Here is a 16,892-nt window from a genome sequence, read left to right as displayed (position 1 = left end):
CTAAAACTTGCAATAAATATTGATAAATTGTACGCATAGAGAGGTTGTGATCAATTAAAAAAAAAGTTGTATAAATTTCATAAAATCACTAAATATCATATGATCATGGTTCACGATTCGGCCAAAAGAAGAAAAATATCTAATCACATAGAGGAACGGAGTTCTCAAAGAAAATATTTTATTAATTCATTACATTCAATAATGAGAAGGGATTGACATTTTTGCACACCTCGAGTACTAGGCAATGTAAATAAGTACTTATTTTGAATATATAATAGTGGTATGATCAAAAATTAACATTGGAGTAATAGAATTGTCCAATTTTCCAATCGTAAGGGATGACATTGTACGCGGTAATCGATGCTCTGCTTTCAGGTCCAGTGATTCTTACAGAGAAAGGACCTTTTTGTGCATATTTCAAATCAGCTTTCCATGTGGCTCCGAAAGATCTTTGCATTGACACCCAATTTGAGTTTGAAGGTTGCAGTTCAACACTAGCAATATCACCATATCCATTCAAAGCCTCCACCACAAAGGCTAGATAGTAAGGATTTGACCCTGGAACAATTTTGAATTTTACGTTTGACTTGTAGTTGCATTTTACCCTGATCACAACAGCAAAAACGGAGATTGTTAGATTTCACGGGAGCTACATTTCGTCTCATTAATTAAAGCGTACCTTCTATACTGAAGACTGATCCTGCCGGCATTCCTCAAGTTGTATTCTTGGCCAGGATATGCCAAAGCCCCAAAAGCTTTTCCACTTAAATCGAAGTGAATGTCATCGTCATTGCATGAACCGGGACACTCGTCTGTAATTGTTACTCTAATTGCCTTTTTTGAACAAGCATTGTTATACACGCACTTCACCTACAAATACATATTAATAAGGTCATTGCATGCCTTCTAATTTTTTTTTTTTAATGTATGTAACTTTGGACATAAAAATAGCTAGACTTAGATTTTATTTTTTGCGTAACACCTCTATTTTTCGTGACCAGGGTACATTACCTCGTAACAAGCTCCGCAGCCAGCTCCGGATTTAAATAAGTTGTTATTTCCAGCAGAAATGAAACCATAATAGGGATCATTTTCTATATCATATCCCAAGCCACAAGCTCCCCCATCTTATAAAATAGTTAAAAAAACATATTATTATAATTTAATAAATAACATTATAACATTTTTCTTATTTCTGTGAGCAATAGCTAGGTTTTTTGGACACAAAAATTAAGAAAAAGATGCTTAATATTTTTAATGTGGAGAGGAAAAATAAAATGGTACTACGTAGAAGACAATAAAGTACTACTACTATTATATAGATGGAGAAAGGATAAAATAAAAAAAATTATTATTTATTATCAAAAATAAAAATAACTCAATCAATTGAGAATTTTTTAAAATTAAAAAATGACTCAATGAACATGGAACTAGTAAGACGTTGGATTACCACTTCCGGCTCCGTCTGGGGGCCCATACCACGTGGCAACACCGTTGTAGAATGAGTTGCTGGCTGCAGTAACATTGATTAATTCGATGCAAAAGCACGAGTGATTGAAAATTAACAAACTAATTAAAATAGAGAAAAGATTATAGCTGCTATTAGTGAACATGATTTTTGTTATGCTATATTGAATCTATATTTTGAATATTTATAGCACTAAATGTTTGCACCATATATACGTTTTTGACAGTTTTGATGGGCTATAATTAAAGCCTACAAATATACAGTATGTATCAACAATATAATACACAATTTAAATATAACAGGGGATTATGATTTATAATATAATTAATGTAGTACTACTATATTAATTTAATAAAAAGATAAGAAAACTTTGACATTCTAAAATATAGTACTTCCTATGTCCCATGCAAGTTGAGTCACTTCATTTTGTGCACTCACTCATTTTGAAAAAATCGTAATAAATAGTTAGAATGGATAAATATTAAAATTAAAATCGAGAATAACGTAGATAAGAGTCTTCTCTACATTAATTTCAAATTTACTTTACTACTTATCCACTTTAACTATTTATTACGATCTTTTTAAAACGGGTCCACGGAATGAAGTGAGTCAACTTTTATGAGACATAGGGAGTACATGGTTCTGTATCCTGAAATGCAGCTGTTAAATATATTTAAAATACTTAAATTCTTTTATTTACTAATAAACTAAATGTACAAAACTCCTTTCATAAAAAATTGTTATATCAACACGTGATAAATGTTGACAGCTGTTTCTTCTAACATTAATGTACAACAAATTTAATATGGACAATATTTATTGCTCCGTTCTCTTCTTCCTTGAGCCAATTTTCAACGGCTTTTGGAGTTATAAGTTTTTGGAATTATAGTCCTAAATTTTTGCCCCAAACGTTTCTTTCTTGGAGTAGTTTTTATTGGCTCTGAAACCCTATAAATATACAATATAAAATAGATAGCTTATAGGTCACTTGATCACTATTTTTTTCTATTGCATTTGCTATTGAATTTTATGTAAAACTTTTTCTCAAAATCATATTTGCCAGTGTTCTTATTAACTGACAAGCCAAAATCATTATGAGTGTCAATATGATAGTAAAAGACAGCATATACTGACACCACTCAAGTGCAAAGCATAAGCACCATATATATATTTCAGTTCTTAAAGCCAAGACAAAAACCAAATGCAACTGACAGATCAACACAATTTGCTATATTCCATTTACAAAGAATAAGAGAATGAGTAGATAAAAGGCAATGAACTTCATTGTGTTGCAAAGAAATCTATGACTACAAGAGTAATGTAATTTGATGTCCCATTTTTTAGTGTACCAAACAAAGGCATATGTGATGAAAAGATTCGACAATCAGGCTTCTCAATCACAATTTCTTTCAGCCGACACGTTTTCTACAAATTCTTCGTAGAACTGTCATAACGATCCCCATCAACATTGGAGTTTCCATTTTATCTCTGACAAAATTCGATCTCACATGATATGAAATTAACTGTCATAAATAAGGAACACAACCTTCAACTAAATAGCAGGAACCTTTTGGAAAAGACACTTCAACCACAACCATATTCTCACCAACATAAACCTAATGAATCCCAATTTCTTATTCATTCTTATTATCTTGATCAAAGAGAAGCAATCCTTATTAGATAAAAGTGACAACTATCATCTTCTTCTGATTGTACTAATTCCAATCAAAATTTAGCAAAAACATAATTTCTCTAACAATAAGGCTTTTAAAAGTATGATAGACCTCATTAATAAGGAGAAGCAGTGAAATTATTCATGTATCCCAAATTGTTAGTTTTAGCCTTTTTCAAGCAGTTTTATGTTGAAATCCACTCCTGAAAAATCCAACAAACATAAACAGAGAACCCAAAACAATCTACCAACATCAAACACGATTCCTCTACCACCTTAAATGATCAAGTTTGAGGCCATCAAACCATACAACACTAACACATCCAGCTTCAACAATAACCTTCAAACCATTTGCTGGAAACTTCAAAACAATCTGCCCCTAAATGATCAAATTTTAAGACCACACAATAAACTTCAAAAGGCACAAATTCTGACAGGAAATTCCAAGTATAAATCACAAAATATTCTAAACATCTAAACATCACCCCTAACACTATCATGTCAATACACGTCACAAGAATTCAAGAACCAAACTTTATCATAAAAAAACTAGAATTATCTGATTCACAACAAAAACACAATTAGCCCAATAGTGAATCTCACACACACAACATACCAATAGTAGGAGAGAGCTCATGAGGAAACTGATGGCAGGTGGAGATGAAACTGAGCAAAAGACTGCTCTTTCCTACAGCAGAATCCCCAATCAACAGAGCCTTAAAAGAGTAATCATAGTTGACCCCAAAGCTACCCTTTCTTGAACCCATTATTCATATACTCCCTCCATCCAAAAAAAATAGATCACTTTTGCCATTTTGGGACGTCCACAAAAAATAGATTACTTTCTAAAAATGGAAAGTTTATCTCTCATACTTTTCCCACTTTTTCTTCCCTTTCTCATACTTTACTCACTTTTTCTCCTTATCTCTCTTACTTTACCTACTTTTTCTCCTCATCTCTCTTACTTTACCAATTCTACATTAAAACTCGTGCCGAACAACAATAGATCTATTGTTTGTGGATCGGAGGATTCCCCTTCCAATCCACATGGTACAAATATATCGTTTTCATTGAGATTATTGTACATTTGACTGTGGGCACCCACTTCGAATCGACTGTCGAGTCAATTATCATTTTGCGCGGCATTTTTTTTCAAGGGTTTTGATTTTGGGTAAATAAAGTTCGAATCTTGATAGTGGGTCGCAATTAAAAATGTAATCTTGATTTGGTTCATTTTGTGGGTATTCTAATTATGCATTTCCTTTTCATTTTATTGTTTAATTTGTAGAATCTCTGCAGAAAAAAGGCTAAGTGGATCAACGTGCATTTATATAATTGAATTGGAAGAGCAGCGCATATTATTGAGCTAATTCACTTCCTACATAAGCGTAACTTATCTAAAGATCGAATTGATCAAGGGAAATTGGTATTTGAATAATATTTTTGTCCTGGAGCCCAATTTCTTGGTATGAGGTTATAAGCCACAGCTACTCTTGAAGTGCGATCGGTAAACTTAATTGAAAAAGGTCCAGTGGCTCCAGATGGCACATCAAATTTCCAAGTCTCGCCCCATTTACGTTGCATAGATGCCCACGATTTCCATCCTTGAGCCAATATGTCAATTCGATTGATCTCACCATCTCCGTTCACATTCTCGACAGACATGGCTACGTAGTAACGGTTAGATCCCGAGTCAATCTTCACTGCTATTTTAGAGTTGTAATGGCATTGCACACTGCAAATCGTAAAAAAAGTCAATCTCTATCGAACAAGACAAAATAAGCATAAAATCACAATTACTGTCCTAAACTACAAAAGTGATCTCTAACAATTTAGATTAAATAAGCAAAAAATAAAAACTAAAACTAAAGGAAGAAATCAAACGAAGATGAACGCAAAGTAAATGGAAAAACCGAAACTACAGTAGTAAAAAGTTTTTAGGGTGAGAGGATTTGCCTAGTATATTGAATATCAATCCTTCCTGCTTTTCTCAGCTCTTCTTCACGCCCAGCTTTTGCTAAATAACCAAAAGCTTTTCCACTTAAGTCAAAGTGAATACGGTCATTATTGCAAAGGCCAGGGCATTCGTCTGTAATTGTCACATGAATTGGAAATCCCGAACAAGCTGGATTATTTGTGCATTTCACCTATAATGATCAATAATATCAGAAAAACTAAAGATTTTTTCAATCTATGTACATATAGTTTTTAAAAAAAATCACAATTACCATAAAACAAGTCCCACAACCACCTCCTGATCGGAATAAATTCCCATTTCCGGCAGCAATCATGCCGTTGTAAGGAGCATATATCACATCATTGCCCAAACCACAAGCTCCACCTATAAAAAATAATAAAAATTAACCAACATTGTTAATTTCAAATTAAAAAATTTATATACTAAATTTATATTATTACCACTTCCTGATCCGGTGGGGCTGCCGTACCAAGTCGCCACCGCCGGTGAGAAACCACCTCCGTAGAGTGTAGCATTCAATAATTTCGAAGGCATGCAAAGGCATAACTTATTAGAGACAAACAAAATCAATAATAAAATACTAATGAAACCACTGTAGTTGTTAGAAATGGACATGGTGACCTAATTAATTTAGTCGTTGGAGTAATTTAGTAGTATGTGTCTTACTTAGCTATACTCTTATTTATAGGGTCGATTTTGTGATAATTTTAGTATATAATTTTGTCAAACATGTATAATACTCCTTTATAATTATTTCCGTAAGTAATCATCATCAGTCCATGAAGATATTTTCTTAGTTTGGAAGTTGACATTTTTTCCAAATATAGTAATATAAAATGCCTGAAAATGGGGGCTGATAGAGTTACATGATTTTAATTTAGAGTACTGATAAATTTACATAAAATGTGGTATATACCTAATTGGAAATTTTAGATATTTTACATTTAATGCATATTTGTAATTATAAATTAATTTAATAGTATAACATAGTTATCCTTCTATCAGTCTATGATCATGTAAGAAAGATTAATTTTTTCAATTCAATATTTACACATTCAGGAAATGATTTACTATATCTACGTAATTGATTCTGTAGATTAACATACATTACATTATATAGTCGCATAATTTATTTTTCCACACTAACAAGAATGAAATAATTCTTTTTCCATTTTGTCAAAATTAAACTTTCTCCCCTACAAACAAAAATATCTTTTGAATTGGTTTTACCGTGGCTAATTCCCCGTTTATTCTAAGTTGAAAAGCTATGGTGATCAAAATTACAAATCGAATTGTTATACTACTAAACAATTCTTTAAATTATTAGTTCTTAATTTCATGATGCAATCATTCAACTATGAATGATCATTGAGTTAATTTCATTGTGTGCTCTAAATCTTTACTTGAATGTGGGCTCGTGTGTGGTCGCAATTAAAAATGCAATCTTGATTTTGTTCATGCTGTGGGCGTTCTAATTATGCATGCATTCTCGTTTTCAAATTTACTGATTTATTGTAATAAGGTTATTTTCGAAATGACGTTGATTTGTAGAATCATTTAATATTTCATTCAAGTGAACGACTTACCAATGCTGGTGGAAAAAGGCTAAAAACTTACAATTTGGGACAAATACATATCTTTTTTTTCTGAATCAACTTGCATTTATATTGATACTACCAAAATAAGGATGTAAAACAATAAAAATCATCATCAATTCGAATTGGAATACCAGCTCATATTATTGAGCTAATTGACTTCCTACATAACCCTATCTATCTAAAACAAAAAGCAAGCTGAGATCGAATTCATCAAGGGAAATTTGTATTTGAATAATATTTTTTCCCCGGAGCTCAATTCCACGGTATCAGGTTATAAGCCACAACTGATCTTGAACTGCGATTGGTAAAACTAATTGAAAAGGGAGATGGCACATCAAATTTCCAAGTCTCGCCCCAATTACGTTGCATAGGCGCCCATGATTTCCATCCTTGAGCCGATATGTCAATTCGATCAATCTCACCATCTCCGTTCACATTCTCCACAACCATAGTTTATGCTTATTTTATCTAAATAATTAGAGACTGTTTTGCGGTTATGCAGTGTGGAATGCCACTACGACTTTAAAATAGCAGTAAAGATTGACTCGGGGTCTAACCCTTACTATCTTGCTATATAAAATTATCAGTTTAATTTGTTTCCAACCTTTGGCAGTTGGTAGGTTATTCTCCAACATGGCTTGTAATGGTTGGAGTAAAATTTCAATGAAAAAATTGGGATATGTATATAATTGACACAACAATGGCTAAAACTTGCGATAAGAATTGATTAATTGTACGTAGAGGTTGTGATAAATTTGATAAAAATCACTAAATATCATATGATCATGGTTCACGATTTGGCCAAAAGAAGAAAATAATATAATCACATAGATGAATTAATGGAGTTAACACGGAAAATAATTTATTTATTCATTACATTTGATAATAAAAGGGTTTTTCACCCCTCGAATAAAAAGCAATGTATACATAAGTACTCATTTTGAATAATTTATAGTAGTATGATCAAAGATTACTCTCGGAGAAATAGAATTTTCCAGTTTGCCAGTCATTAGCAATGGCGTTGTATGCGGTAATCGATTCATTGTTTCCCGGTCCAGTGATCCTAACTGAGAAAGGACCTTTTTGTGCATTTCTCAAATCGGATTTCCATGTAACTCCCCAAGATCTTTGCATTGGCACCCAATCCGAGTTTGAAGGTTGCAGATCAATACGAGAAATTTCACCATATCCATTCAAATTCTCCACCACAAAGGCTAGATAGTAAGGATTTGACCCCGGATCAATTTTGAATTTTATGTTTGATTTGTAGTTGCATTTTACCCTAATCACAACAACAAATTAGTGGAGATTGTTATGTTATTAATTAGTCTCATTAATTGAAGCATACCTTCTATACTGAAGACTGATCTTGCCGGCATTCCTCAAGTTGTTTTCTTGGCCAGGATTTGCCAAAGCTCCAAAAGCTCTTCCACTTAAATCGAAGTGCATGGCAGCGTCATGGCAACCGGCACACTCGTCTGTAATTGTTACTTTAATTGCCTTTTTTGAACAAGCAGGGTTATCTATGCACTTCACCTGCCAATACATATTAATAAGGTTATTGCATGTCATCTAATTATTTTTTTTAATGTATGTAACTGTGGACATAAAAATAGCTAGAGTTAGGTTTTATTTTTGTCCAACAGCTCTATTTTTGGTGGACGGATGCATTACCTCATAACAAGTTCCGCAGCCAGCTCCGAATTTAAATAAGTTGTTATTTCCAGCAGAAATGTAACCATAGTAGGGAGCATGGTTTACATCAGGTCCAAAGCCACAAGCTCCCCCATCTTATGAAATAGTAATAATTAAGTTAAATATATATAACGATATAACAATCTTATCCCAACATTTCTTATTAAAATTCAATTGCTCAATTTAAAAGGCAATAAATCCCATGCCGAAAAGAAATTGATCACTTGAGTCGTAGTTAAAATGTTCGATTACCACTTCCGGCTCCGTCGGGCGGGCCATACCACGTGGCAGCACCGTTGTGGAAGGGACCCTTTGCTTTAACATTATTTAATTCTATGCTAAAGCACGAGTGATTCAAGACTAACAAATTAATTAAAATAGAGAAAAGATTATAGCTGCGATTAGTTAACATGATTGTTGTCTTGTTATATTGAATGTGTGTTTATCCAAATATACTCCATGAACCCTTTTTATAGTGATGGAGAAAGACTAGATTTGTAACCCTATTAATATATTCGGTTGACGAAATTAATTATATCTTGATTATTGTAAATGAGGATTGGCAAAAGAAAAATCTATGAACATAAATCATTATAACTCGTTGTCGGTTTAGAAAATGGAAAATTTATATGGCGATTAACTATGCAACAAATAGAACAGTCTCGTGTAATTAAACCATGCAACCCATTCTTCACCAAGAATAAGTGATTAGAAATTATAATCTTATGAAGAATTGTTTATTAAATAATATTTGATAACATCGTCAATGAAAACGTTGTAAAACATAATCGAATCGGAAACTGGAATTTTGAGGCCAAAAATGTCACGTTATATAAAAATTGGGGTTTTTATTTTTTATTACCTGAGACGATTCTTAAGAATATTTATATTCTTAAATGATCTATGTGTTTATCAATTTTTATAGGGAATAAATTCGTGATAAAAGTTAAGGATTCTTATAAACTAATAAAATTATGTGGAAGAAAAACTTTTGAATGCAAATTATTTAAACTATATACAACAAAAAATAGAAAAGATAAAAAAAAATTCAATCAGTAAAAAACATGAATATAATTCTTACACCGGCAACATTAATTTGGAAGTAAAACCTTTGAAAATGAAGATTATTTAGTCAAATTTCAATTATATTTTTTGAAAAGTAGAAAGATAAAAAAAATGCAATCATTAAAATTGTGTCAAGAAACCCAAAAAAAAGGGATCAAAATAAACTCTAATGGAAATTATATACGAAAATTGAACTTGCGAATTAAGGGTATGATTTCCTAAATCCTGGCAAACTAAAGGTATGATTTCCTAAATCATCATCTTTGGATAAACATTGCAACTTTAGCTTATTGGATATATGAGCTGAGAAATATTTGACCGTAATAATGCATGCTATAGTTACTTGAAAGTTATGGGAAGAAATTATGAAAAGAAATAGGATGGTAATTGTGTAATCTTTCATGTTAATTGGAGTGTATTGTATGTTTATTTTGAAATAAGATTAAAGCTCATGCATAATTACATTTTATAGTGATGGGAGAAAGACTAGACTAGTAACCCTATTAATATATTCGGTTGATGAAACTAATCAAATCTTGATATCATAAATGAGGATTGACAAAAGGAAAATCAATGAACATAAATCATAATAAGTAGCTTGTTGTCGGTATAGGGAATGGAAAATTATATATATAGCGATCAACTATTTAACAAATAGAACAATCTCGTGTAATTAAAGCATACAACCCATTCTTAACCAAGGGTTATATTACAATGATTAGATATTACAATCTCATTGAATAACTTTTAAAACTTTTGTATTAAAAATTTTTGATAACATAATCAAATTATCGGAAACTTGTATTTTGTGGTCAAAATATCATTTTATATAATAATTGGTGTTTTTATTTTTATTATCTGGAGCTAACTTTTAAGAATAGTATATATAGGGGCATGTTAGGGTGCCACCACCCCTTAAAATAACACCATATCACCATTTCTAGCCAATCATTTGTACACGTGGACGAATAATAAGCTGCCACGTAGCAAAAAAAAAATTCTGGAAAAAGACGGGCAGCAATCTGCTGTTCTTTAAACAGCAATTTTTCTTGAACAGCAATATCCGACACACTATACAGCAATCTATAGATTGTTGTCTATCGTATTGAATATTGCTGTGTAGCGTTAATAATATTGCTGTATAAGCGTTGTCACGTTGTCATTTTAACAGGAGTTGTCATTTTAACACAAATCTAGTATATATATTCTTAAGTGATCCATGTGTTTATCCTTTTTATAAGGCTTAAATCATAATGAGAAGCTTGTTGTCGGTATAGGAAATGGAAAATTATATATATGGCGTCAACTATTTAACAAATTGAAGAATTGTTTAATTATTACAAAGTATTTGTAAGGATCAGATCACTCGGGATTCACTAATTACCGGGACTTCTTTTATTGATTGAGCTCTGAGATGTCTAATCTCAGAAGTTACAAGCCAAGTACAAGCAATCAAGAACAAGATTACAAACAATCTCTAACACTATCTATCTATCTATTACAGATTGCAAACCCTAATTGGAACCCTAGCTAATCCAAGATCTTCAACCAATCTGGACTTCAAGCTATCACCAATAGGAAATCTGCACACTAAGATAGACCGGTTAGTATAATAGCACAAGACTCCGAAGAGTCTAAATCGATCTTAGAAGAGACAAAGAAATCAGAGATTTGCGGATATGGCTCAAGTCACAATGTGACTATGCTCCGGGCCAAGGACCTCCTCAATCACACTGATTTATCCAAATGAGTGTAGTGAAACCGTCTGAATCAGAGATCTACCAAGACCTCACTGATTGCTACCAACGTTGTCGTCTCAACACGCACAGCCTCCTTTACACCGAGATAACACCTCTAGAACTCACGAACTCACAGATCCTCACAAGAACACAATGAAATTGCCTCCAGCTTAGCAGATTCGACAGTGAAGTCAAACCTAGCACTGGACTTTGCAAGGGAACCGAAGAGGTTGCCTCTGCTAGTGATTTCACCGAAGAGAAGATCAATGACGAAGGAAGGAAGAAACCCTAGAATCGCCAGAGAGAGAAAGAGAGAGCTGGAGAGAGAGAATGTATATTGTCGAATTAGAGTGGAAACTAGAGAGACACTCTAATTAACTCTCACACAACAAACACACAAGACATTCAACGGTGTAGAGAGGCGATCCGCTTGGAGTTGCAACGTGGCAGCAATCCAGCGGCTCTAGTAAGTAAGGCATCCACCAACCGGGCCAAACACATGGGCCTCGAATTAATAAGTCATTGGACCTAAAACAAGAAAGCCCAAGACACCATTAAATCAAATATGGTCCATTGAGTCTCACAGTATTGATAACATCATCAACCAAAAAGTTGTAAAACAATCAAATCGGAAACTAGAATTTTGAGGCCAAAATATCACGTTATATAATAATTAGAGTTTTTAGGTTTTATTATCTTGAGCTGGTTTTTAAGAATATTTATATTCGTAAGTGATCTATATGTTTATCAATTTTTATAAGGATTAAATTCCTATAAAGCATGAATGCAAATTAATTCAACCAAAATTTAAATTATAAAAAAAATAGAAAAGATAAAAAAAAAAATCAATCAGTAAAAAGCATGAATGTAATTATTACGTCGGTAATATTAATTTGAAAGTAAAACTTTTGAATGAAGATTAATAAATCAAAATTTCAATAAAAATAGAATGTTGAAAGTGGGCGCGTTTTCAAAATTGTGGGTCGCAATAAAAATGTAATCTTTATTTTGTTCATTCTGTGGGTTTGCTAAAAATCTAAATGCTAATTATGCATGTAGGTTGTTATTGATAAGTAGAATTATTTAATACTATGTCATTTAAGTGAACGACTAACCACTCCTGGAAAAAGACAACTTGCATTTATATTATGTTAAATAAGTCCAAAATAAGACTTCCAAACAATACAAATCATCATATAATTGATTTGACATAACCCTAACTATCTAAAATTAAAAATCTAAAATTCAAAACTAGAGATCGAATTGATCAAGGGAAATTAGTATTTGAATAATATTTTTTTCCTGGAACCCAATTGCTTGGTATGACGTTATAAGCCACAACTGATCTTGAACTGCGATCGGTAAACCTAATTGAAAATGGTCCAGTGGTTCCGGATGGCACATCAAATTTCCAGGTCTCGCCCCAATTACGTTGCATAGGTGCCCATGATTTCCATCCTTGAGCCGTTATGTCGATTCGATCGATCTCACCATCCCCATTCACATTCTCCACAGCCATGGCTAAGTAGTAAGGGTTAGACCCCGAGTCAATCTTCACTGCTATTTTAAAATCGTAATAGCATTGCACACTGCATAACCATGAAAGCACTATCTAATTATTTAGATAAAATAAGCATAAAATCACAAATAACAAAATAGCACGAAGACAAACACAAACTAAGCCAAAGCCCTAAACTATAAAGGTGATCTCTAACTATTTAATAAAATAAACATAAATTAAAAACTAAAAAGAACTCACGCAAAAGCAAACACAAACTAACCAAGGCCCTAAGATAGATAAAATAAGCATAAAATCACATTTAATGAGAGGAAAGACAAATATAAACCAACCGAAACCCAAATGTAAAAGGGGTTTCTAACAATTTTGATCAAATAAGGAGCATAAAATAAAGCTAAATGGAAGAAATCACATAAGACAAACACAAACTAAAATAAAGCCCTAAACTGCACCGACAAACAATTTTCTATAATTTAAATGGTCTTCTCTACCTAGTATATTGAATGTCGATCCTTCCTGCGTTTCTCAACTCATCTTCATGGCCAGTTTTTGCTAAATAACCAAAAGCTTTTCCACTTAAGTCAAAGTGAATATTGTCATTATTACAAAGGCCAGGGCATTCGTCTGTAATTGTCACATGAATTGGAGATCCTGAACAAGCTGGATTATTTGTGCATTTCACCTATAATTAAATCAGCAATATTATAAAATAATTTATTTGTCATTCTCTCTCTCTATATATAGGAAAAATAAATCATAATTACCAGAAAACAAGTCCCACAACCAGCACCGGATCGGAATAAATTGCCATTTCCGGCTGAAATCATGCCATAGTAAGGAGCATCATTCACATCATTTTCCAAACCACAAGCTCCACCTACAAAATTAAATCAAATTAATTTACATATATATTCCATATCAAATAAAATAAATTTAGACTAAAATAAAATTATTACCACTTCCTGCTCCAGTGGGGCTGCCGTACCAAGTCGCCACCGCCGGTGAGAAACCATCTTCATTGAGTGTAGCATTCAATAATTTCGAAGGAATGCAAAGGCATAAATCATTTGAGACAAACAAAATCAATAATAAGATACTAGTGAAACGACTATAGTTGTTAGAAATGGACATGGTGACCTAAACAATCAATTGCTTGAAGTAATTCATATGTGTTTTACCTAGCTAGTACTCGTATTTATAGGGTTGATTTCATGTTAACTTTATACTATAATTTTCTCAAATTTGTGTAAATATACACTATACATAAATATACACTATCACTCATAAACTAAATCCGTCTGTAATTATCATCAGTTCATGAAGATATTTTTTTATCTAGGAAAGGATTTGGAGGTTGTAAATGATATTTTATCCATACATAGGAGTATATTAAATGCTAGAAAATGGGGTTTATAGAGTTATATAATTCTAATTTATTGCAATCATTCTTCTAAATCCCTTCCAAAATCCACATACTTCAGGGGTAAGATTTCACTTTCAATTCTTTGTTTTTTTAAAAAAATTACGTTAATAATATGACTGAAATTAATTTAAGCAGAGTTAACCAAAAACTCAATAGCCAAAAACAATGCAAAACATATGCAAGTAGTGAACTAAATATTTGACTTAAGTAGCCAAAATTCTAGTTTAATTGAAATACTAATGAGTTAAATTAGCTTTAGATCAACATAAATTTTATTTATTAGACTTTATAAAATTAAAAAATTAAAGAACCAAAACTGTGAGTTTGTTCACTGATTTTAATGTGTGAATTAATAACGCTGGGTGTGAACTTGAGAAATGGTTAACTATATTGATGCATTTGCCTTCTCGAATGTGTTTCTGAATTACAAGTATTTTGTTAGGGTAAAATTTTATTATAGTATATGGTAACAGACTAAATAATTTTTTACATAATGAAGATAGTATTAATAGAAAATTTTATTTGGAGTCAAAATATGGTTGGCTTTTTGGGTATATAATTGAATCTATCCCTTTTTAAATCATCTTTATTCCAACTTTAACTTTAATAGTAATTTCTCAATTTTATTTCTAACCTTTAGCAACTGTATCAACTTAATTTTCAGAACAAAATAATAGCTATCCTCTAACATGTGAGGTTATGACTTAAAGAGTAAAATTCCAACGACAAAATTGGTTTCTCGCAAATAAAAACCAATGTACTAAATAACTACTTATAATTATAATATGTTAATAGTATCCATTCCTCAAATAAAAACCAATGGAAATAACTCAAAAATTAACACTGGAATAATAATATTGTCCAGCCTTCCAATTATAAGGAATGACATTATATGCTATAACTGAAGCTCTGTTTATTGATCCAATAATCCTTATTGAGAAAGGACCTTTTTGTGAATCCTTCAAATCAGCTTTCCACGTAACTCCCCAAGATCTCTGCATTGGCACCCAATCCGAGTTTGAAGGTTTCAACTCAACACGAGCAACATCACCATATCCATTCAAATTCCCCACCACAAAGGCTAGATAGTAAGGATTTGATCCGGAGTCGATTCTAAATTTTATATTTGATTTGTAATTGCATTTTACCCTGATCACAAAACAAATGAAGATCGTAATGTTAGATTTTGTGAGAGCTAGTACGATATCTTTCACTGAAAAATTAGAGACAAATCAAATTCTAGTGGAGTTGGACTTTTCCCTGATCAGGTATGTCCAACCCCCCCTATTTTCTAGTCATCCCATGGTGCATTTTGGAGTTTTTGGACTTTTTCTTGTCGATTAAACTAGTCCTTCAAAAAATTGGGTCAAATTTAAAGTCCATATATATTGTTGGGTCGATTATTCTGTTTCGGCTAAAGATATACAGATGTTATTGGGTCAATCATTTCTCACAATCGGTGACATATAATAGAAGTTTATTAAATTCTAACTTAAAATTACTAATTGGTGTGTAATGAAATTGCTTATGATGCTTATATAGTACCTCCTATATTGAACCATGATCTTTCCTGCATTTCTCAAGTTGTCTTCTTGGCCAGAATATGCCAAAGCTCCAAAGGCTTTTCCACTTAAGTCGAAGTGAATGCCATCGTCGTTGCATGAACCGGGACATTCATCTGTAATTGTTACTTTAATTGCCCGTTGTGAACAAGCTTTGTTATATCTGCATTTCACCTAACAAAATATATATACATAAATTTCATGTCATTTAACTACTTTTTAAACGTATGCAACTATGGACATAAAATTGATCAATCCCATTTTATCAGATATAGACTAGCTAGTACAAGTTTATAGATCAAATAGTATCTCTCTTGTTAGAATAATCTTCTTGGATAGATTCTTTTTTTAAGGATATTATAATAGTTAGCAAGGAAAATACATTACCTCATAACAAGTCCCACAGCCTGCTCCTGATTTATATAACTTGTTATATCCAGCAGAAACGAAACCGTGGTAAGGATGGCTTTGTATGTCACGTGCCAAACCACAAGCTCCCCCATCTTATGAAAGAGAAAAAAAATATGGGAAAAATGTAGTAATAAATAATAAATGAATCACTTCAATTGGGACAGATTATAAAAGTAGAAGGGATGGATAGCTCGAATGAAACGGTGTTGAAAACACATTGGACATATTACCGCTTCCCGCTCCGGTGGGGGCCCCATACCACGTGGCAATAGCTTCGGAGAAGGAGTTACGTGATGTAGTATTGATTGATTTTGTTGCGACGCAAAAGCATGAGTAATTCAAGATTAACGAAGTGATTAAAATAGAGAAAAACCCATGGTTGCGATTAGTAAACATGATTCTTGTTTTGGTAGTATTGTGTATTCAGCTTTTAATAAACACTCCATGCACCGTTTTTATAGTGTCGAGGAAGTATAAATTTTTTATAACTCACCAAATTAAAATTGATAAAATGTTTTCTTGGATTTACATATATTTGTGTGTTGACTGTTCAATTGAGATCGACTAAATTATTGTTGACTACATAAGATTTCCGGGATCAAATAGAATTTCATGAGAAATATATAAAATTGGAATTTGGACTATTATTTAGTCCACTTTTAAATGTTAATGTATAATTAATGGGTATCGGGTAATGATATAATCTAATACATAAGCATTATTATTTCAACAAATTAATAGTACAATATTAAGAAAATGCCA

General features: G+C 32.3%; 5 protein-coding genes across 5 annotated transcripts; all 5 read right to left on the bottom strand.

Moving 5' to 3' along the window:
- Positions 1-215: 215 nt before the first annotated feature.
- Positions 216-3,907, bottom strand: LOC125210114 (expansin-B6-like). The gene is made up of 4 exons (XM_048109692.2): positions 3,757-3,907; positions 1,012-1,127; positions 680-870; positions 216-605 (listed from the first exon to the last, which is right to left on the bottom strand). Exons 1-4 carry the CDS (start codon positions 3,905-3,907, stop codon positions 287-289), a joined length of 777 nt encoding a protein of 258 aa, XP_047965649.2. The 3' UTR covers positions 216-286.
- A 646-nt stretch (positions 3,908-4,553) lies between these two features.
- Positions 4,554-5,652, bottom strand: LOC125210112 (putative expansin-B14). Its single transcript, XM_089066644.1, has 4 exons — positions 5,559-5,652; positions 5,369-5,481; positions 5,097-5,287; positions 4,554-4,875 (listed from the first exon to the last, which is right to left on the bottom strand). The coding sequence occupies exons 1-4, from the start codon at positions 5,650-5,652 to the stop codon at positions 4,554-4,556; spliced, it is 720 nt and encodes a 239-aa protein (XP_088922770.1).
- A 2,027-nt stretch (positions 5,653-7,679) lies between these two features.
- Positions 7,680-12,356, bottom strand: LOC125210111 (expansin-B6-like). Its single transcript, XM_048109690.2, has 7 exons — positions 12,331-12,356; positions 11,350-11,532; positions 10,979-11,059; positions 8,664-8,749; positions 8,391-8,506; positions 8,065-8,252; positions 7,680-7,998 (listed from the first exon to the last, which is right to left on the bottom strand). Exons 1-7 carry the CDS (start codon positions 12,354-12,356, stop codon positions 7,680-7,682), a joined length of 999 nt encoding a protein of 332 aa, XP_047965647.2.
- Positions 12,357-12,482: 126 nt separating this feature from the next.
- On the bottom strand, positions 12,483-13,865 carry LOC125210110 (expansin-B4-like). The gene is made up of 4 exons (XM_048109689.1): positions 13,691-13,865; positions 13,499-13,611; positions 13,226-13,416; positions 12,483-12,804 (listed from the first exon to the last, which is right to left on the bottom strand). Exons 1-4 carry the CDS (start codon positions 13,863-13,865, stop codon positions 12,483-12,485), a joined length of 801 nt encoding a protein of 266 aa, XP_047965646.1.
- A 1,122-nt stretch (positions 13,866-14,987) lies between these two features.
- Positions 14,988-16,526, bottom strand: LOC125210109 (expansin-B6-like). The gene is made up of 4 exons (XM_048109688.2): positions 16,361-16,526; positions 16,107-16,222; positions 15,703-15,893; positions 14,988-15,306 (listed from the first exon to the last, which is right to left on the bottom strand). The coding sequence occupies exons 1-4, from the start codon at positions 16,524-16,526 to the stop codon at positions 14,988-14,990; spliced, it is 792 nt and encodes a 263-aa protein (XP_047965645.2).
- Positions 16,527-16,892: the final 366 nt, after the last annotated feature.

Source organism: Salvia hispanica, chromosome 3 (assembly GCF_029641045.1).
Source record: "Salvia hispanica isolate PSC_SH4W2 chromosome 3, Shi_PSC_v1, whole genome shotgun sequence".
Taxonomy (NCBI): Eukaryota; Viridiplantae; Streptophyta; class Magnoliopsida; order Lamiales; family Lamiaceae; genus Salvia; species Salvia hispanica.
The sequence above is the reverse complement of the archived record's forward strand: the minus strand, read 5'-3'. Positions and strand labels throughout refer to the sequence as shown.